Source organism: Lissotriton helveticus, chromosome 8, assembly GCF_964261635.1.
Source record: "Lissotriton helveticus chromosome 8, aLisHel1.1, whole genome shotgun sequence".
In the NCBI taxonomy this organism is placed as follows: domain Eukaryota; kingdom Metazoa; phylum Chordata; class Amphibia; order Caudata; family Salamandridae; genus Lissotriton; species Lissotriton helveticus.
In genome coordinates, this window is record NC_136069.1 from 1,298,231,677 (window position 1) to 1,298,254,938 (window position 23,262).

At 42.2% G+C, this 23,262-nt stretch overlaps 1 protein-coding gene across 2 annotated transcripts in view; it reads right to left on the minus strand.

Moving 5' to 3' along the window:
• Positions 1-23,262, minus strand: part of SRPX (sushi repeat containing protein X-linked) — a 464,109-nt gene that overhangs the window by 106,070 nt on the left and 334,777 nt on the right. For both annotated transcript variants that reach the window (XM_078658263.1, XM_078658262.1), the window contains one exon: positions 22,076-22,255. In XM_078658263.1, the coding sequence (XP_078514389.1) occupies positions 22,076-22,255 (180 nt within the window). The remainder of the gene's footprint in view (positions 1-22,075; positions 22,256-23,262) is intronic.

A 23,262-nucleotide genomic window follows, 5' to 3' on the forward strand; every position in this document is an offset into this window, starting at 1 on the left:
AAAAACTAAATTTGGTGTTTTGCAAAAAATAAATAAACTTACAGCATTTTCCTTAGATACATTGTATTAGATATTAACAGGCAAACACATCATTTGAATGCATTGGATTTTGCTGTATTGCACACGCATTTTGAAACTTGAAATGTCTTAGTTTTAGTTTTAAACAGACAGCCACCGTGCTTACGTTTTCAACACTAAGAAATAGCTGTTGCTGCCGCTAAGCAAGCAACACAAGAAGTCACAGAATAAACAGGAATATTTACTTAAGCCAGGACTTCACCCTCAGTTAAACAGGGGTGAATCTTTGCATTTCAAAATGTTGTTTTAAAAAGGTTACAAACATAAGGTTCATTATTTTGTATTATAGGAAGACATTTCAATTAAGGGTTTTCCTCTCTTTAAGCATTTCTGTAAGCATATTCTTGGTTCTGTTGCTGAATAATAATAACCCATGTATGAAGAAACATAAAAAAAAAAAAAAGAAACAGTAACAGATGCTGAAACAAGATAAGGCATGTGCAAGTAAACTAAAAAGTTAACGATGTCTTGAACATTGATTGGCAATCTCAGATAAAGATCAATCAGGGAAATTGGCTTTGCGAGGTCAGTTTCAGGTGAAGAGGTCAGTTTCTTACAGTTCATTTCAGAGTAAACCTAGTTAATGTGTACATGAACTAGGGAGGCCAGGCCACCTTGTTCGCCAGGCTACCTTTGCAGGCCTACGTGGCACAGAGCAAAAAAAAGAAAATTAAGTCAGATTTGAGGAATTACAGAACCTTAATATGTGGAATTATCAAAAATGATTGGGTTTATTAAAAATAATTATTAATTAAGCAAAATAATTATTAAAAATAAGTGCTTCAAAATTCGTTTTTCATTATTCATGAAGCTTAATACTTATACTGTGACCTCCTAGCATTATAATTTAATTTAAGTTATGTTATACTGCATAAATGAGGACATTAGCATATACAATTTCACTTGGCGCAGGCGTGAAAAACTCATTTTTCTCAGGATTTGCTTGAGATATGTCTAATGTCCAATCTCTGCAATTTGTAAAGCACATTCTGAGGATGATTAATATGTATCACAATTATAGGATATTTATTTTTAAGTGCCCCAAATATCAAAGTCGAATTTGGGTAAAATGTGGGCATTCTTGCCATTTACAATAGCTTTAAAGTGCTTTAGGCTTCAGTAAATGCATACATTTAGGTATAATACAAATTTGCAGGTTGTTCCCATTTGGGTTTGCTTTTAAATGGCTCAGTGAGCCAATGTGCCCGGTGCAGAGGTTTGAGTTTAATATCAGGGTGGAAGGGTTTAACTTTAGCTGGACTTACTGAGACGTTCATCCATTTAAGGTTGATGAAATGAGTACCATTGCAAACAAGCATTTGTTCTAAAAACTGGTATGTGTGTTATTATGTTCTGCAAATTATTCACAGTAACTGTTTTAATAATCTAAGTATGGAAATAAATTGTAGCCCCTAACAGGAGTAATATATATATATCATGTGTTTTAAATAGGGTTGGTTATTGCAGGTTAGAAAGAGTTGGGAAGGCTTTTTTTCTTTGTCAGTCTCAGAGTGAGGAAGAGGGAGAGGGCTGAGGAGCCCGCAAGGCAGATTTTTACCTTAAGTTCAGTGAGGTGGGAGTTAGGAGTAAGTGTAAACAGATGGAGAAATCATTGCTTGGAAAAGCAGGGCCTCAAAGGGTGCTGGTGCACGGGACACGCAGAGTGTCTGTGAAAGAGTTTTTATTTTTTGGACAGTCAAAATTAAGGTGGTTTAGCATGTTTACAAAAGATGGTTGGTTACAGTTGATATTTTGTGTGTTATGTGCAGTGTCAGCAGTATGTTGAAAAAAAAAAAGATGTGTTTTTTATTATGACTTCTTTGAAAAGAAATGTTCGTGCATTTTTTCATGATTTTGCATTTTATCGTTTTATGAATTGTTCCTGCTGGTCCTGTGTGTCAGAAGCGACACAGTAAGTTGTATTTCACAGCTGATCTCCACTGACTGGTGATCTGCTGTCAAAAGTGAGGAAAGTAAAAGAAAGTAATTTTGGTGTAATTTCGATTTTAAGCCAAACAAATTAAGCAGGCCGAATATTGGGTTTTGGGCTGCAGGTTCACAGTGCATAAAGTGCATGCAATGGTGTTGTGTGTCACCGCTTATTTACATATGCTATTGTACTTTGTCTATGCTTTTTGTGCTTGATATACAGCGCGTATATCTAATGGCTTGGCATGTGTGTGTTTTTTTTTATTTTATGCATGTTTTTGTTTTATGTTGCTGCTTTAGATACTATTACAAGTTCACCTGTGTTGTGAAGGGTTCTACATGACGATGTATATCGCTGCACAACAGTTGGGTGAATTTGCGCTGATACTAAATTTCACAGATATGACTTTTCATGCTGTGAAAAAGACAGACAACACTTCACCAGTGAATGTCAAATTTGGCTATATAGTATTGAAGTAAAATAAAAGAGATATACAGGATCAAAGTGTGTCACCTGCAATTAGTCACGATACTGTTCTCTTCCCTTAAGGAACAGGTAGCCCTAGATTTATGTTTCCTTGATTGGACCTAAGGATGAAATTATAGATTTGTGGCTCTTGCTAAAGGTGACCTAAACTTTTCATTTTTTCCCTGAAAAAGGAACTGGAACATTAGCTGAGATTACCGTATATGGTGTAGGGGCCAGCGGTAGAGTTAAAATTTGTGTACTATTTTGACTTTTGTACATCACCCATACTCTTGGTATTATGTCACAAACTTGACTATCACCCGAGTAATTTTTTTTTGTTCTTCCTATAGATTTTTCTTTTGCCGCTTCTCCCCTGACTGATGTTGCATTGTGCCTAGTTATTGGGGATTTTAGCTGTGTCCTACTCACATTTCCCTTTTCTGTATTCTTTTCACCAGTCAGCTCATTTATTCCTTTTGTATGACCAGACTGGTTTTCAAGAATTTTCTTTAGGCCTACTTCGATGTTTTCCAGTCTGACTGTCAGGGTAGTGATAGACTGGTTAACTGACTCAATACTATAGTAAGACAAGTTTTCCACCTCAATAGGAGACACCTTACGTTTTTTTGAATATGACAAATTCAATGCCTATTCTAATTTGGTTTTTAGTTCCTTTTTTCTGCTGCTTTAATTTTTGGTGGATCAGATATGTTCTAATCATGGAAATACTAGGACTCTCTAGTTCTTGTTTTTTGTTTCCACATTTTGATCATTAGCTTTTGTATTGCATAGTCCACCTGATGCACAATTATTAAAGGGAGGTATCTACATGTCCCTGATAATCTGTATTATGTGATTTCTCTTTTGAGGTATTCTAGATAAGGAATTTAGGAACACCTATATGCAATCATTTAGAGAAAAATATGTGTTTACCCCATTAGACGATGCCACTATGTGTGAGGACATCCAATCAGATAGAATTCCCATGTAGCTATCTACCCTTAGATGGTAGAGGATATGCTCTCACATGGAAACCCAATTGAAGAGGCTAGAGGCACTGTTTTGCCTACTGCCTTTGTCTTTGTATTCTATGAGAATGGCAGTGTATTTTAGATCACAATAGTCCCATGGCGTATGGCCATTCCTTTGAAGATTGCAGGCCACTTGCTTGCAATCCCCTTGTTAAAAACAATAAACTGTTTTTGTACTAAATTGAAGGAAACTAACAACTGTGTCACATTTCCTACGTCACTAGGTTCTGCGGGATTAAGTCATAATAACCTGCAGAACTCACCCACAATCCCATCAGTGACAGCTATAGATGAAAGGTCCCAGCACCCAGAAAAGTAGCAAGGCTGGACAGCGATCGCCAGCGCGCCATCAATGGTATCTCCAAAGCATCGTACTTGCTCCATCAGACGGCATTGGACATCACAGAACCAGTTTCAGTGCAAGAGAGCAAAAGTGAAGGATCCCTGTTGTTTTGAGGCTTCAGTTTTCCACCTGTCATGTGCTGGTAACCTCTGACAGCGTGCAGTCCCTTGAGCCCCTTGGCCTGAGTTTTGGCCACACACACCCTTTTCTTTGCTCCAACGGAAAGGCAGTGCACCGGAGGATCCAGGATTGGCAAAAGGCACTACATTGTGGTACCTATGATTAAATGAAAGAGCAGCCCGAGCATCCTCTGACACTGAATAGAGAGTGTTGGAGCCTGAAAGTGTTGCTGAGTGTGAAAGTCTGTTGCTCTTTCCCGATTAATAGTACTTGGGTCTGCATGAGATGATCTGTGCCCATGACAAACGAAGAGCACAATATCTGTAGTACCTGCAGCACAGGAAATATATTGGTGCACTGCATTGAGACATTGAGACTTTCAAGTGAGCTGTGAGTGTTTGCCAGGAGGGCACTCTAACGGATACTGAGAAGCACCATTTTCATGAAAGACCTGTATGAAGAGGCCCATGCGGAAGAAAACAACAAAAGCAGATTTGATGGACAATAGAAGCCTGCCAGAGAGGCTTGTACGGACTCTGGGTATTTCCCGTGCAATTGCATAGAATGGGTGTTTGGAGACTGATTCTTATTGTTTTATTGGCATTGTCAATAGTCACTGAAATAACTAGGAGCCCTGAAAATGTTTGCAAAATAATTTTAGGATTTGCTTTTGCCTAGGGTTGTGAAAAAAATGATAAACCTGTTTGTAATAGTGGTCATTACTTTCTTCTTCTATCTAAATGTTAAATGCTTTGTTCTCTTTGTATTCCTGCTGATAGCTTAGAAATTCCTGTTTTTATAAAATTAGTAGAATGCTCACCTAGCAATGAATTAGGATTTGCCTATGTAATGGCAAAAGGAGGGTTTGAGGTTCTTTAATTTTGATTCCATCTTACATTTGTCATCATTTTGCGTTGCCTTTACACAGGCTGCTCTATTCATGAAGTGTCTCTGCCCTTTGGACTGCAACGTGTTGAAAACCCCCTCTGTCCTTGTTTTGAAAACCAATCTCAGACACCAGGTGGCCTAACTGCATACAGACATGTTCTGCCATTACTGATTGACCTATAGGTGCTGTAATTGATTGACTTATGGGTTGGGCAGAAACACACTTAAGGGGGATGTTCTGGTTACATGATGCCTTGTTTTGAATGTTTTCCTATTGGCTAATATTTTGCAGATCTTGTATGTCCATATTAGGTATTTTGCATGCTTGCAAAAGCTAGGACTGCCCCTTACTTTTGTGCTGAGTTTGTAACCCTAAGCATATAAAAGGCCTCTGTGTTCTGTACTCTTTAGACTGCCTCATTCAGTTGCTAAGGCTCCTGTGTGACGTAGTCTCACTTAATTAAGTTTAATAAAGATGTCTTTTCATATTTCAGCTTCTGTGCCAAGTTCTTTGTATTAGTGAGACCCCTGAGAATGAAGATTACAGTTCTTCACTCCGTGACACTTCCACCCCTTTGTTGTCATCAAAACATAATACTTCCGCCTTTATGTATTTCTTCTGCCCCCCTCCCCCATCCAATTTGGATCAGTAACTAAATAGAAAAAAGTGCTTGTGTCATTTTGTAGGCACGCACGAGTCTTACTGGCTTAGTCTATTTCCAGGTGCACTGTCCAGTCATGTGGTTATCTGATGTATACTTTGCATCTTTCCTACAGTGCTTGCTTGGAAGTTCTTGAGGTTGCTTGTGGAACACTTTGCTCTTCTCTGGCTTTCTGCTAGTTAATGCCAAGTATGGCTCACTGTCCTTGGTGAGTTGGCTTCTGTCCTTTCCCTTTCTTAAGTAGGTGAATGGGCTCTTTACGCTTGTTCCTCTTCTAAGCCTCCCAGCTGGTATTTGAGGATGCATGGGATTGTGTCAGGTATGACCAAATATCCCTAAAATCGCTGCCTGCTGTGCATTAGGTTCCTCACATTCCTAAGTCTTTTGACTACAAGACACATCCTCCTTGGAAGTGGATGGATTTTCATAAATCTGTCTGCAGCTATTCTGTATGCTACTGAATTTCCACTATTCCAGCCGTTCAGGTTGAAGATCTCCTTTCCGCTCTCTTTATTGATCTCTGTTGGGCTGTAGGCTGTGACTGATGTTGATCTCTGGCTCTCCATCTCATTTGGGTACTTTCAGTGTGTTCCCAACTGATGGCCAGAACTTTTGACCTCCCTGTGCACTCCCTACTAGGTTTGAAGTTTCTGGCTGAAGGCCAACGTTACATCTATAGAAGAATGTTGGTACTTACCCTCCCATTTTAGCGTTGGGGGCTAGAGCACATCTCTATTGCTATTGGTTTCAAGGCATCAGATGTTGCACTAGATTCCTTTTTTGCCTTTCCTCCTCACCTGCAGGTATCGACATTTGAGCTATGGTTGTGTTATACTCTTCTATATATTCTGATCCTGGAGTTTTTTGATCTGCTGCAGGTCGGTCATCTATGTGTAGTTCATACTAGTATTTTTGTTTCCCAGGATGCAGCACTAGTAAGGCTGTGGACATCTCTTGCCTATGCTATCTTCTGCATCTAGTATAATGGGGTAACCCAGTGCCCCTCAGAACCTGCGTGTAGAAGAATGTGGAAAATGTTGGCTCTGTCGGATACTGAATTGATTCTAGGTTTACTGAATAATAACAAATAGAAAGCAGTGCTGAAACTTTTCGGTAATAATCAATGAAAAGGTAAGAGAAGGAAAGACAGAAAACACACCAAAAATGAGTAAATTTAAAGTTGTATTGAGGGAGAAATCAAATTGATTTATCCTTCAATAGAACTTTAGATTTACTCATTTTTGGTGTTTTTTTTGTCTTTGCTGAAATGTTTGAGCACGGTTTTCTATTTGTTATTATTCAGTAAACCTAGAATCAATTCTGTACCCGACAAAGCCAATATTTATACTATCTTCTGGCCATGCTTGACCACATGGCTGTTTGTTAGGCAGAGACCCATCCTCGTGGGGCTCATGTAGTTCATGCTGTAAAACCTGAGAAATATTTTTAGTCCAAAACGCTGTGTGCTAAGAGAAATGGTGGAATATCTGGTGGAGCTGTCACAAAAAACAATTTGTATGGCCTTCTGGACTTCAAGGCCCAGAAAGCTTTGCGCTACCACCATCTCTGGCTCTCCATCTCATTTGGGTACTTTCAGTGTGTTCCCAACTGATGGCCAGAACTTTTGACCTCCCTGTGCAATTGTGTATTATTATATTATTATATATATATATAATATATATATTATATATATATTATAAAGTGCGGGTGGTGGACATATTACGAACTAGCACTGTGACAATAATAATCCCTAATGGTGATGATGTTCATTCATTGTTCTGCCCTGTCGCATATGTAATGATGCTATATGTTCATCAGTGGATGAAGCCTTGTGAGATTGAAATTTTTTTAAATGTGACTATAAAAAAATACGAACGGCCTGGGTGCACTGGTATAACTATTTTTATAATATATATTGAATTTAAACATAGTGCTAACGTTCTCTGTTTAAAAATAAAGGATTGCGTTTCCCACTATAAAGTGGTCCATACTCATGCCATCCTCATTTAGTGCTGCAAGCCTTTCAATGGGGGAAGACCTGTGAGGGGAGAAGACCGTGATTCATTTGTAAAAAAAACAAGCATTTGCAATGCAATAGGTGTCACATTTGCAAGAGTGTAAGCTATGGGCATTGTAAATCATAATGCCTTTTATTTATCTGTTTTGATAAATTATAACATAAATAAAAGGCATTGTCATATACAATGCCAATAGCTGAAAACCTTGTAAATGGGAGACCTATTTCATTTCAAAGAAGCGGCCATCATTGTCCAGGGCTGCTTGGAAAGTGAAAGCACGCATGGTGCGCTAAATGTTGCAGGAAAGAATTTCGTGCCTCCAGTAGGAGAAACTCATTAATGAAAATAGTGTTTACAGACTAAATAAGACATACCGTGTAACAACAGAATTAAAAGGGCCAGTCCTCATGGGAAGTTACAAATAAAGACAAGGTGGTACTAAGGTGGGACTAACAAGCCTATTAATGAATTGGAAGCCAGCATTTACAAAGGACAATGACACAAGCCAATGAAAAATACGAGCGGAGAGCAGGCGCAGCTTCAAGTCCATATGTGAGTACATTATACCTCACAGAGCAGCACATGCGCTGCCCAGGCTCGACCTAAAAATAACAAAATAAGCTAAGGCCCAATATATTCCTCAGAGGGCCACAGCAGCTTGCATCATTCACTGTCCCTGCAGTGCTGGCAAATGCCACTGTTGATGCTCCCTCTTACTCATCACACTCCAACAAATGTGACAATTTCAAATATTTTAGGACACCCAAAGCTGTTAAGAATGGCCTGCATGTTGGGCTTTGTGACACAGGCCACATGCATCAGATGTTCCCTCCCTTCCGCTGACTTTTTCCATGTGTTTTGGTCCTGCCAAGCCTTGACAACCTTCTAGAACCGGTGGGACACGAGATATCGGAGGTGCTGGGTCGTCACATCAATTTTGTTCCCCGGATGGCACTACTGGGTCTCCTGAAGGAAGCTAGGGGGCTAAGTTCTGAGAGGATCTTTATAGGAGTGGCCTTTCTAGTAGCTAAGAGGGATGATGCCCAATGTTGGAAACGTGGAGATCTGGAGAAAGGGAGTTGCCTGGCGTGCATGCCAAGAAAAAACAATTTATGAGGCACTGGGATACCCCAAAAAACGTGATAAGATATGGTGCGGGTGGTGGACATATTACGAACTAGCACTGTGACAATAATAATCCCTAATGGTGATGATGTTCATTCATTGTTCTGCCCTGTCGCATATGTAATGATGCTATATGTTCAACAGTGGATGAAGCCTTGTGAGATTGAAAATATAAAAAATAAGGCTATAAAAAAATACGAACGCCCTGGGTGCACTGGTATAATTATTTTTATAATATATATATAGAATTTTTTAAACATGGTGCTAACGTTCTCTGTTTAAAAATAAAGGATAGCGCCACCATGTGGTGGCGTGTCATAAAAATGTGCCGAAAAAGTGCAAAAGCTGCCATAAATTAATCAGTGGGAGGAGAGCACACATGGAACAGCCACTGCAATTTGGTGATGAGCGGCAGTGGATAAGTTGTTCTGCAGCAGTTCACATGTGAAGGTTCTTCAACCAGTTCTGGAACAGAAGACATTTCAGACATGAACACTGAAGAGTTATGATACACACATCTATGACGCATTTATTTGTTTAATTTGAAAACCGTGTGCGAGGGAGTCTTGCATCGGATTATCTTGCAAAAAAAGAACAATGGGGCACAAGCATCAAGCCTTTTCCTGCTCGCAAATTGGCCGATTCGCAGAATCGGCTAGTTTGCAAATGGAGAAAGGCCTTTTCCTATACATGTAGGTTTTGGCATTCCAATTTAGGTAATCACAATTTATTGTGAGTACCTAAATTGCGAACGCTATTAGGGAATCACAATCTGTGATTCCCTACATACTGATGCATGTAGACTTTCCTAAATGGGAACTGTGCATTTAGGAAACGCTAATTACCATCAACTTCAAGTTGATGGTAATATGTGCATGTTTTGAAAAATGCACAAAAACGCATTTTTCAAAGTGCCATGCAACGCACACATGCCATTAGGGCATGTGAGTGCTTTATATGTGAACACTTAACTTTTTGTTGTAGGGTGTCCTTGGATTTACATTTGTTATTTGTGATTACCAATTTGGTAATCGAAATTAGCAAATGCACTACCATTTATTGCTATGGGCCTGTCGGGCCATTGGAATTAATGGAGTTGAAAGGAGTCACATTACCTAATAGTTATTCGCAATTTCCCAAAATGGCCCACACAAGACTTTTGGTGTGAACTGGGAATATAGATGTCTCCCTTACTTAGGGACGCAAATATATCATGCAGACGGGGATCTGCTGGAAGGTAACATAGGTAGGGCAATAAGGGGTACGAAAGGCAACTTTGACTTTTGAGGGACCTTCCTCTGTCAGTCGCTGGGCGGGTTGCCTTACTTAAAATGGTGACCCTGCCGTGATTGTTATACGACTTTCGGACTTTGCCGACCTGGATACCAGCAAGATATTTCAGTCAACTTAAGTCCATGATCACGGGATTCCTGTGGGGCACTAGTAGGAGGAGGGTACCATTGGGTGTTCTAATGAGGCAAAGGTCAGAGGGCAGGTTGGCAGTTCCTGATTTTGAGACCTATTAGTTGGCGGCTCAGTTACAGTGGCTCACGCAGGCGGTAGCTGCCCGATTTCGAGGAGAGGGGGAGGAATGGGATAGAGCTCCATCACTACGAATATTGTCCCAAATCGTCCTGAGGCTGACTTTTCGAACAAATGTTCTTCCAGAGAACCTCAACGTAGCGAGGCAATGTTTGAATAGGAGTCTGAAAAGGGCTCGTATTGCAATTCCATATGCACCTGGCATCCCTCTGTCCATGTGCGAAGTACTGCCACACAGGGCTAACTGGAGGAGGCTGGCTCATTGGAATGAAAAGGGCCTGACCACTATAGGGGATTTGTATGACAACGGTAATTTGCTTCCTTTCAACGACTTGCAGGACCGTTATGACTTGAGTAGGGGGTACTTTTTATTGCACTCTGCACTCACTGCAGCTATCCGTAAACACTGGAAGGAGGGACTCCTTGAACAGCAGACATCAATGGGGTGTCAATACTTAGTGACGGTGGCAGGAACTTTTAAGGCGGTCACATGTCTCTATAGACGTATGGCGCTGGAAATGTTGGTGCCCCTAAATGGGCTGCGACTCAAGTGGGAGGCAGATGTGGGGGAATGAGAATCCAGAAAAGACCTGGGCTGAGTTAGTGGAAGAGTTCCGGGAATGCCCAATTTTAATTAGTGCACTTTTACATTTTACACAGAGCCTACCTTACCCCAGCAAAGCTCAATAAATACTTTAACATTCAAACAGCAGCATGCCCACGCTGCAACAGGGAAGACCACATGTTTTGGGGCTGCACGCAATTAATTACATATTGGGTTGAAGTGGTGGCTTTACTGACCGAAATCACTGACAGAGAACTTGAGCTGACCATAGGGTTATGTATCTTACATTGGTTCCCCCACACAGCCAAAAATAAGGTCACAAGTACATTTTTAGATTTAGGTCTCCTATTGGCGAAGCGAGAAATCACCATGCATTGGAAAGCGCAGAGGGACCCTAATATAGGTAGATGGAAGAAGGAATTAATTAAGTGGGCGGTGTGTGATGGACTAGTTCGGCTACAGCAAGCAAGAAGTGCGGGCAGTGAGAGGGCCTTGGAGGCGGCAAGGAAGTTGGAGGCATTGGTAGTGCTCCTAAAGAATCCTGAGGATGCTGACGATGACGCTCTTAAAACTGCAACACCTGAAGCAGTAGATTAGTTAGTTTACTACCATGCTCAGTACTCTATGGTGACTTGGAATAGTCTAAGTAGTGCATCCCACCATCATTGGAGCTTCGATCACGACATATGATTTTTGATGCATTCGCGCACCTAAACTGACAACAGATCCAAACTACAACTCACATGTTGATTGTATGTGACATACCTGGTGGGAGGGGCTAGTTGGGGGGATAGAATTGAATTAGGATAAGTAGTAATACGGCAATGAGCGTTGACTGATTTTAGCATAATGTAGATTTTTGTAGGGTGAGTGGGAGAGGGTAATTCTAATGTGGTTTAGTTATACTGCATGTGCAGCCGTAGTGATGTTATTATCCATCTCATGCTGTGTAACCTGTTGTGCAGTTATTGTAAAGATGTGTCAACCTATTTGAAAATAGCAATAAAATCTATATAAAAAAAAATAGTGAGTCGCAATTTCCGAATTGATATTGGGTAATGTTAAGAAATTGCTAATTTTTGCATAGAATTTTGCGATTCCCAAATAGCGAATCAATAAAATTGCTATTTGGGAACCGCAAAATGTGGGCTTGATGCATGTGCCCCAACATTTGTAGCAGCTTGAAAGCCATGGTGAAGGTCATTGTTCTTGTTAGAAAGAGAATCTTCTTTGAACATAATAACCTTTGTTTATTTGAAATGCGTGGGGCGGTTACCAAAAGAGTGAAATGTACTCTTATGACTTTCAGTGAAACTAGAAATATATTTAAAATGCTGAAACCAATTAAGACATTTAGAACATCACAGCATGACGTTAATAAATATTTCAAGGAGACTGTGCAGGTATGAGACTTTATTGTAATTATTGGAAAATTGTCCAGTAGTGATATTTGCTGGAATACCTTGCATATAATTCTGTCAATTCGTTTTGCCTGCTGAGCTGAGTGCGTTTAACACAGAGGGCTGCTTCGTCTGTGTGAATCTTTTCACGAAGCCTGAGACAAGTGAATTTAGCAATATAATGCAGTTAATTCTGAGTTAATTATGTCCAAAACTCTTGTGTTTAAGAATAGAACGGTAAAAACTTTTCTTTCTCTTTTGCATATCTCCATCCCTGTGACACCTAACTTTAAACCTCTTTCCCCTCAACAAGTCACTCTGACAATCAGAATACTGGCTGTAGCAGTTTGGGTGAGTCTTGTAGAACAGCCATCCTGAGCACCGAATCAATCAAAGAAAATCACTTATGCTGACACTGTCTTGCAGACAGAGACTTTGTTTCCTGAGTCCTATTTTGCCCTGTCCCAGGCTCTAGGTTTTGGTGGTCCAGGTGGTTGACCTGTTTAGTTTGGAGGTTGAAACTGTGGAGAAATTCCTTGCCTATCTTGTGGAGAAGGGACAGACTCCTGTGTTTGGGGACCCTGCCATGGCTGTTGACTGGGTCCGCTCCTTGGCACCTTCCTTCCCCGTGCACCTTGTTTGTACTGACTTGTGTATTGTCAGAGTTTCTGGCATAGAAATATGTTGGACTCTGGCTGCTCTGGTTTCCTCCTTTGACCATGCTGGTCTTGGAGTTGTGTCCTGGTCGCTGGTTTGACCACACTGTTCCTCCCTTGTTCCCTGCTGGCCCGAGGCCATGATGTGTTGGACCGTGCGGCTTTATCTTTCTTTTGTACTCCATGCTGGCCCTGGAGCGTCAGGTACTAGGACAAAGCCCATCTGGCCATCTGCGTTCTGCACACATCCCCTGCTTGTGGATTAGGCCAGACAATCTGGATTCCTCGTGTGCAACCTGACGGAGTTGGAGGTTGTTGGCTAGGCCTGGTCATAGGCTCTGGAAGTAGCGGTACTGGGGTGCTGCAGCACCCCCACACAAGTCATGCTGGAGTTCAGAAGATGTATGATCAATAAAGATACCTTTACATTTTGGTTTTATCTTGTTGCATTCTCTGTTGGTTCAAATACAGGGGTCAAATGTCATGCTATGTAATTGAGAAAGTACAAATGAAGCACATTATTTTGTAGTTCTGAAGTATGAAGGAAACGAAGATTTTAATAGGATCAAACAAATCAAGACACGTTACTTGGTAATTGCTAAATGACAAATATTTGCAGAAACCCGATTTCTGGACATTATCATTTGTGAGCGATATAGTTGTATCAGTAAAACTGCATGTGAGTGAGAATTTTGGGGTGATTTCAATGGAAAATGTGGTTTCTGTAAATGACAGTGTACTAACACACCATGTTTTAGTAATATATTTTAAACAGTGTACTCCAAAATCTGCTATTGGCTACATACCCAGCCTTTACCACTCTCAACCTGAATGGGCGTGGCTCATGTGCAATACTTGTTATTTGAGAAAAACATGGATTTTACACATTCCATATGACTTCAGTAATGTAACCAAAGGAGTAGCCAGGAAACTGGAATACCCCCACTTTGAACCAAAGCTCTTGTGGCACCAAGCAAGGGAAGCAACTCATCGAGACCCTCCCCAGAATAGGTTGCTTGTCTATTCCATCCACGCATGTTCATCCTTTCGTCCTTCAATCCACCTGCTGATATCCACCATTTCACCTGTACATTCTGTCATCTGTTCAGTCTTTCATCCAACATTCCGCCTGTCACCATTCCGTCCGCCCTTCCATATCCAAACCTATCCATCCATCATTAAACCTATCCATAAAACATAGCCATCCACTTAGTTATCGATCCTTTCACTTATCTGTCCTCCTTTCATCCATCCATTCATTCTTTCAATCATCCATACTTTCGCTCACCAATCCACCGTTTTACTCATACATCTATCCACCCTTTCACTCCATCCATCCTCCCTTTCACTCCTCTAGCCATCCTTTCACTCAGCCATCCTTCCTTTCACACATCCATCCACCTTAGATTAATCCATCCATCCACTTATCCATCTATTTACCCTTTCACTCATCCATCCTTTCACTTACTCATCCATCCTTTCACTTATCCGTCCCACCCATTCACCCTTTCACTTATCCATACATCTACCCTTTCATGCAACCACCCATTTACCTTCTCTTTCACTCATCAATCCTTACATCCATTCTTTCACTTATCCATCCACTCACTCAATCATCCCATATGAGCCTTTGTCTGCTGAGTTGCAGACTGAAGAGGCCCATTAAGAACCCCCCTCCATCCTTTTACTCCATTCATGCATCCACCCTTTCACTCAGTCCATTCATCCAACCTTTCTCTCCATCCATCCACCTGCTCACTCATCCATCCATCTTTTTGCTCATTCATTCATCTTCCCACCATCCATCCTTTCTCTCATCCTCTATCCACCAACCCTTTCACTCATCCATCCATCCATCCATTCACCCTTTCACTCATCCATTCTTCCTTCCTTTCATTTAGCCATCCTTTCATCCATCCTTTCACTCATTTATTCATGCATCTATCTATCCACCCTCTCACTCATCCTTCCATCATTTCACTCACATCCATCCATCCATTCCCTTTGACTCATTCATCCATCCTTTCATTCACTTACCCCGCCATCATGTCACTTATCCATAAATTCACCCTTTCACTTATCCATCCATTCACCCTTTCACTCATCCATCCACCCTTTTATCCAGCTTTCTCTTCTACACTCCCTTTCACTGATCCACCCATTCTTTCACTTATTCATCCTTACATCTATCCCAATCAATCAAAAATTCTTTATTTCGGTTACAAAAACCATAAAAGAAACAACCATACAGATCGTTAATATATCATATTAGACTAAAAGGAGTGTTTCAAAAGACAAGTGTGCAAATGAAGGATAAAAAGCGCTCAGATTGACATGATGAAACAGCATGGATATAACATGGATGATGCAATTCCCCATAATTCATGATTAAGGTCTCTCTAACAGTACTATGGAGCTAAAGTGGTAATGCGTTAACAACATTTATTCAAATCAGTTTCCGGGTTTATGACCCACACGTTGAACAATAAGGAATAATTGCCACATGTCTAAAGAGTTTCAGCTAGATTCATGAAAGGAAATTGCGCTCGCAAAGGGCCAGATACTGAGAATCTGGCCCTTTGCGAGCGCAATTTTTGCATTTGGGATTCATCATCCCAAATGCAAAAATCGGTAATTGCGAAATCGCATATTTGCGAGGAATTGCATTTAAGGAATCTCTATTTGAGATTCCTTAAATGCAATTCATCAACCATTTTTAATTTGCGAATTCGCAATATTTGGCCGCTATTTACCACGAATTGTAACTTCGTGGTAAATAGCGAAAACTCAGAAAAATGCACTTTAGTGCATTTTTCTGAGTGGTATGTTACACACACACATGTCCTTTGGACATGTGTGTGCGCAACATCTGGCTACATTTGCTTTTCAGGGGTGCTACAGGGTGTCCTTTGGACACCCCTGGCACCCTTGAAATGGCATCCTTATTTGCGATTAGCAAATTGCTAATCGCAAATAAGGAATAACTCCCCATTCATGCTAATCGCAAATAAGGAAGATGTAGGAATCGCAATATTATTTGCAATTCCTACATGAATCCCGTTTTGCAAGTCCTTAATAGCGATTCCTTATGAATCGCTATTACAGACTCGCAAAACGGGACTTTGATGAATCTAGCTGAAAGCCCTAGCACCTGTCACTGTAGACTAAAATACATAAAATACAACCGTAAAAACAATTAATTAGAAAATAACAGCATTTAATTTAATTTAATTGCGGGTTTATATAGCGCTAGGAATTGACTCCCGGAGGAGTATCTCCACGCTTCGACCACTGGGGAACCCGTCCTGGCTCACCCTGAGAGATGGTCCCAGATGGGTATCTCTAAGGTGCGACCAAGCATCCCCGGCGATCTGGGGGGGCCGTTGTGAAGATGAGGCAAGCTGATGCCCAGAGTTGCCTCGTGTGGTCTCTGACTAGAGTAGGCACCGAGGCGAGAATTATCGAGTCCGCTGACCCTGGTCCACGAACCTGCCGCGTCGGGAATCGAACCCTGGTCCCAGGCCGTTCTCTGCTTACGGGTCTGCCGCCTCTAACCAGTGAGCCACACTTCTCCAGCATTGGAAATGTTGTTTGGTCGATACAGTCTCGATTTATCTATCGGGACCAGTCAACACTGTTAACTCTGCCCTCCTTCTAATCGCCCAGAAATAGCCTAAGAATTTCACGGTGGCACAAGCAATAAGAGATCTGGCATCTCACTTTAATATCCGTAGGGCGTCTTTAGAGCTTTTGGGTCCCTAATTGTCTGCACACAGGAGCTAACCATTTGCTCCTTGGTTTCGCATATGCTGTGCAGGCAAAAAGGATATGCCCTATTGTTTTATGTGGACATGGACAAGAGGGACAGCCTTTGGGATTTGTTACTCTGCCAGGAATTGGTAAAAGCCTTAATTGGTAAACTACCGTGCCTGAACTGTGTATACAATTTCCTGTTGGCTAGCACCAGAATGATATCAAAGTAGCTTTCTAGATGACGATTAGATTTCAAGTCAGTGAAAGCATCTGATAGGCTGCCAGATTGACTTTTCCTGAGGTAGTTCTGATCGACCCATGCCCAATACAGGAGTTTTACTTGGCTTCTTGAGTAGGAAGGTGGGTGGCCGATAGCCTGAATTGCCAAACCAATGCTGGACCGAAGAGCATTTACTTGTTAATCCAGACATTTTTTTTTACGGTGTCCATAGTAGAGATCTCACAAAGAGCAGCAGCATAAGGGGCCAGATCAGGAGTGGAGACCAGTCGATGCCAAAACAGCAGTGGGTGGAGCCTCGCAAGATCATTGATGGACTTAATACCCAGATCAAGCTTAAGAAGAAAAAGGGGTGTGCTTAGGGGAAGGGATATCAAGTTCCTGAGAAACTTATTTTCCAAGACTGCAAGCTCATTTGTGGGTGCTGTAGCCCACAGCTCTGCCCCATGAAGGGCACGGGACACAGCCTTGCAGCTGTACAATTTGAGAGCGGGAGCTACAGGCATAGTATACGATAAGCAATGCTGCCTCCTCAAAGCTCCAGTAAGCTGAGTACATTTCAAGGAAGCCTTCTCTAGATGATTCTTCCAATCCATTCCCTAATTTGATACCCAAGTAATCGAAGGAATTAACCATCTCAAGCGGGACACTATCTAGAAATAAGTTACCCTTGAAGGATTTATGAGGGTTCAGCATCATTAGCTTGGTGTTGTTGGTGTTAATGACCAAGCCCCTCTCCTCGCAAAAGGTCTTGAAGTGGTTTAAAAGTTTTTGGAGACCCATGGGAGTTTTGGAAACCAGCAGGGTATCGTCAGAGAATAGTAGTGTGGAACTTTTACGGTTCGCCAGAGATGGTGCATCTGCTGGTAGAGAGCACAAAAAGTCTGCTACCTGGTTGACGTACAGGGAGAAAATATTTGGAGCTAAAATACATCCCTGTGGGACCTCCCGCTGGATCATGATAGGCTCAGTATATTGACCCTGGTTCCCCCATCTCACCCGGACGTAGTTTCCATTGTGCAACCTGATTAGTATTTCCAGGATCTCCAGAGGCAATCCCATATCCCTAAGCACCCGCCATAGTGAGTCCCTGGGCACAAGGTCAAATGCTGTTTTTAAATCTATAAAGACAAGGTATAAACTTCCCCTGCCCAAGACAACTACCTTCCAATATAGTGCACCAAGATGAAAAACTTGGTAGATTGTGCCGGGATTGTGCCGGTCTTCCGCCGGAATCCTGCCTGGAGAGAGGATGTCATTCTCATCCATCCAGTCCTAGATTTTGGCTAGGACGGAACGACAGAAGACCTTTTGGGCACAATCGATCAAGCTGATCGGACGGTAGTTGGAAGGCATCGACCTATCCCCTTTCTTGAAAATGGGTATTACTTCAGCCCCTTTCCACGAATCGGGGATCCTCCCCCACCAGTTATATCGTTGGCCAATGTAATGAGGAATGTAGCCCAGTTTTCCCTATCTGCACGGAAAAGGTCACTAGGGATGACATCCGGGCCAGGGGCTTTCGCAGGTGCAATTGCGTCCAACAGCCCTGATATTTTAAGGGTAAGGTTAAGTAATGGTAAGGGCAAGTCCATTGATATCTTCTACGTGTATGCCAGAAGCACCAGAGGAGGCAGCTCTCCAACTGTGCGTGCCCTGGACAATCTACTGGAAGCTAGACATGATGGCCATTCCCTAATAGTCGTGGTGATATTAATGTGACATTTGAGCCACTCAACTGGGTAGAGTCTCATGATGTGAGCGATAAGGCTTGGATGGTGCCACCTCTGGAGCGTGTCCCCATTAAAAAATGGTTGAAAGCAGCATTGCAGCTGAATGTCAATTATTTAGAACATAGGCTAAGGGCCGCAAATGGGAGAGTCAGCTCTGACAAAGGAGGGGGGATGCCCTTTAATGGACCGAAAGGGGTGAGTAGGATAGACTACCTCCTAGTAGACATTACTTTATGGCCTCTAGTATGGGACATGGTCCTCATCCCGCCCTGTGGTAGCGACCATAATCCCCTTAGCCTGACTGTCGAGCACCCATGGGGCGAAAGGGGGAAGGTCACTCTGATTCCATTGAGCACCAAGGAGTTAATTCCCTCCAACAACAAACGCGGGCTCAAATGGCCTGCCGTTACTGCAGATGAAACCATGACTAGATTGATCAAAAACGATTAGAAAAGCACCTGGAGTCTTTGAGTATAGAGCCCGACGACCCACCCGAAATATTTGCTTGTAGCAACTCCCATAGAGACTTTTTTTTACCATCTGGCACGCTTCTTTCTCATCCATGGCCACAAGACCGGGCCAAAGCAGGCTAGATTATAGGGTTCCGACTTATGGTTCAATAGGGAATGCAGAGTTTTGAGAGGGAGACTGTCCGTAGCCATTAGAAACAGGGACGCTCCCAGCATAAGTGAAGTCAGGAAGGAATATAAACAGGCACAAGCCATCCGTCATCCAGATATCAGGAAGTTCTGGACCCTTCTGTCCAAGGGCAATTTTGAAAGATCCTTTCAACTTGTCCATCCACCCAGCCTTTCACTTCATTTATCCATCCATTTACCCTCTCATCATCCATCCTTTCACTCACTAATCTATCCATTCTTTCACTTATCTATCTATCCATCCTTCCTCCCTTACACTCATCCATACTTACATCTATACTGTGACTCATTCATCCATGCATCTATCCATCTACCCTTTCACTCACCCATCCATTATTTCAAGTCCATCCTTCCATTCACTCACCCTTTCATGTTAATTATGAGCCTTTTTCTGGTAATTTGCAGCTAGGAGAGGCCCATCAAGAACCTCACCCTCACTGTAGCTGCTAAAGCGGGGGTTAACTACGCCCCTGGATGTAACACTGATGGCAGCACCCCATTCTTAAAATTGCTCCAGCTCCACTGGGCCTGGCCCGTTCTGGCTTCCTCTTGTGCTCCCTGTTACGCTTGTGGATTTGCCCTTGACCACTCTTTTCCTCTTGTGCCCCATGCTCACAAGGAGCTTGTGGATTAGACATTGGTGCTCTTGTTTCCTCTTACGTTCGCTTATGGAATTGGGACTTTCACGATTGGTCGTTAGCATTCTGTCTTCCTCTTTTGAACCCTGCTAGTTTGGAAGCTTGTTGATTACTCCTTGGCTGCTCTGACTTCCTCCAGGGCTGCCTGCTAGACGTGGAGCTTGTAAATTTGGCCATGACCATTCTGGCCTCCTATTGTGTTACTTGCTAGGTACAGAGTTTCAAGTTAGGCCTTGACCATTCTAGCTTCCACTTCTGTTGCACTTAGACCATGTGATGCACAGTCTTGACTACCCTGGCCTTCTCTGCTTCACCTTAATGGCTTCGATTTTGTAGTGTCAGGCCATGGCCAATTTGGCTTTCTTGGGGGCCACTGCTAAATTGTTACTCCCTTCTGGGCTTGGCATTCAAGATGTTCAGTTTTGACACTAACTTTCTCGTTCTACAGAGATTGTCGCTTAAGCATCTTTGTGTCTTGCTTCATCAGTTTCTTCTTTTAATCTATGGATTTGCCTTTAGGGTTTCCCCATGACATACATGGATAATGGATTTTATCCCCTGGGCCTTGTTTCTGTTGGTCTGCCTTGTTGGATGTACACTTCTCCTTTTATTATGGGGTCTGGAAGGGTCTTTTGCCTGTCCTTTTAATGCTTTTCCATGAGCTATTGGGATTTCTGGTCATGCTGTACATTGCTATCAGGGCTTGACACCCTGTTTTCCAATGCTCTTTTCAGTTAGGTGTCCCTAGGTCTTGACTGTCCACATTTTCGTTTTCCAGTAAGGCCCATGGTCTGACTATTTCTGGGCTTCCTTTTATGTGACTCTCGGCACTTGGTGGAGCAGCCCTTCTGTTTTCCTGTATTTTAGAATTCAATTGAAGGGACAGATAAATTGGGGCTTGTATTGGGGGTTGATCTTGAATTCTGGCTGGCTGAGCCTTTGAGGAGCAGATGGAGGGCTTAGTTGATTGGTTCAAGATTTCCTTGCTTAGTTTCCTTCCTGCTTTTGTGAGGACAGTGTTTTGCAGTGCTGTGAGATTAATCAATGGAACAGCTTCAGTTCCTTAGTCAGATGTCTCTGGTTGTTTGACTGCTATTGGTCTCTTGCTTTCTAGTGCTTGGCCTATGGTGGCTTTGTTTTGTGACCCCGTTGGCAGTTCTGAGTTTCCTCTATCTGGGTGGTTTTGACAATGCCTATCTGTTTAAGTCCTTGCACGTTTTCCTGTCATCAGATGGTTTAGTTTGAGTTTCTGAAAACATCCTTCTGGATGGCAGACATCTGTTCTCAGACTGTCCCAATCGTGTGGCCATTTGCCAATTTCAAGTCTACAGGAAATAAATACCGTTTTGGTGGTTCCTTCTTCTTTGGCCACACGTTGTTTTGTGTATTTTCTGGATCTGATAATGGAATTAACTGTTGCATTTATATGTGCCTCTGTCTAGGCACCTGGGTGCTCTGTCTGGATTATTATTGTATTGTGTTCCTTTGCTCTTGTATATGGTTTGTTGCTTCATGGCAAGTTCAGGCTCTTAATTCAGGTTTCCATTCTTGAACTGGCTATCATGTGTTGTTGTTTCCCATTGCAGAGTTAAGGACTATGTGCTTCACTTAGGCCTGATTTAGCCCAGAAAGGTTAAGCCCCACTCCAGGTGTGCCAGTCTACTACTTCATCCTATGCTGTCCCACGAAATGGGCTATGGGTATGTAGTAGTCTCTGACTGGTTGTTCAGGTTTAGGCAGTTCATGTTTTCTTGCCTGCATTTCCTTCAGTGATACTATGTTTTTTCTTATTGGGCAGGGAGTGTTCCTTTGAGGTTGGCAGTGGTTGGTAGTGAGTGGGCTGTGAGACTGCTGCTCTGGTATATCTTAATTTATTAAAGACTTGGTCGAGGATGGTTTAAGGGAGTAATGTGACGTTTAATTACTGATAATATTCATTACTCATTTTACCCTTCCTTGTCCCAGCACTTATTGTTCACTCTCCCTTGCCACAGTCACAAACTGGATGCTTTAGGATTACTGGAACTAGGGTAGGACTTTGCCCCTATAATGACATAGAATGTCTGGCAAGGGTGTCTCAATGACTCATATACATTATTATTAGTCAATCGTGCATTAATAAATAAACACATATTTTCAGAATAATCATGATAGTACAACATACAAATTATAATGTAAAGGTGCAACTCTGCAACGACACGAGGTACAATGACAAAATATTCACTTACGGGAACACGTTGGTTCTTGCCCCGACCAAGCTAAGTTGGACTGGCATACTCGGGCTGGACTGCCCTGAAGCTCGTAGCCACTAACGCAGGAGAAGTCACAAGTGGCGCCATAATTATTACCAGCAGATGAGCACTTGATGTAGCCATTTTCCGGTGCAATGAGATTATTGCAACGTTTGACTAGAAGAAAAAAAGGAAAATGGTGAATGGAAACTATAAGACTTAATTTCAGGCCTGAATAAGAAACAAGCACAGCGCCTGACCCCTCCAGAAAACCTGCACATAAAAAGTTTGTGATGGAACAGTATAATCACAGAAGCGTTGAAAAATAGCTTGGAAAATTAACTACAGAGGTCTCCTAAAGGATTTCCTGATCTATAATGAGAGGGTAGGATCAAGAGTTATCCCTGAATTCATGTCCAGGAGATTAAGTATGTAAATCAAATTAAAGAAAAGTGCATGAATGTTACTGTTAGTGAGGACCTGGCCTGGCAATTCGGGCTGAACTGTTCCCATGGGGAACAGGGTTAAGATTGATTTGCATATGACTGGGTCGAAACTGAAGCCGTGTGGCGAGTGAAAAAAGGATGGATTTACCCCTAATCTGTGACTGGGGGTGAATGCTTGATTTGTTAGGTATTCTGTCCGTCATCTGTTCTTTTTGAATTTGTCACCCTAAGTGAGAAGGGTATGCCCAGACATGGGTCCAGTGCTCGCTATGCCACCAGATTCAAAATAGCCTGGCTGATGAGGGGTGATACACCAAAACTGGTACGAGGTTGCTTGTTTCTGGTCCAGGGAGGACATGGCCTGGCAGTTCTGCGTGGACTGTTCCTATGAATAGCAGGGTCAAGACCGATTTGCATGTGGCTGGGTCTAAACTGGAATGGCATCAATTTAACCCAGATCTGTGACTGGGGTGAATGTTTGATTTGTTCAGCATTCTGTCCATCATCTGTTCTTTTTGCATTTATATAGTGTTACATCACAAGTTCTTGTGCTGCGTGGGAAACAATATGTGGCCTGATTCACAAATCTTTTTTGCACAAGTAAGTGTAGCTTACTCTTGCAAATTCACAGCATATTCAAACCTGAAGAGGACATAGAAAGATCGACTGAATACAGTTGCTGTAACTTCTAGGGTTGGTTGAGCTGTAAACTTAGTCATGGTGGGGTATTAGTAACAA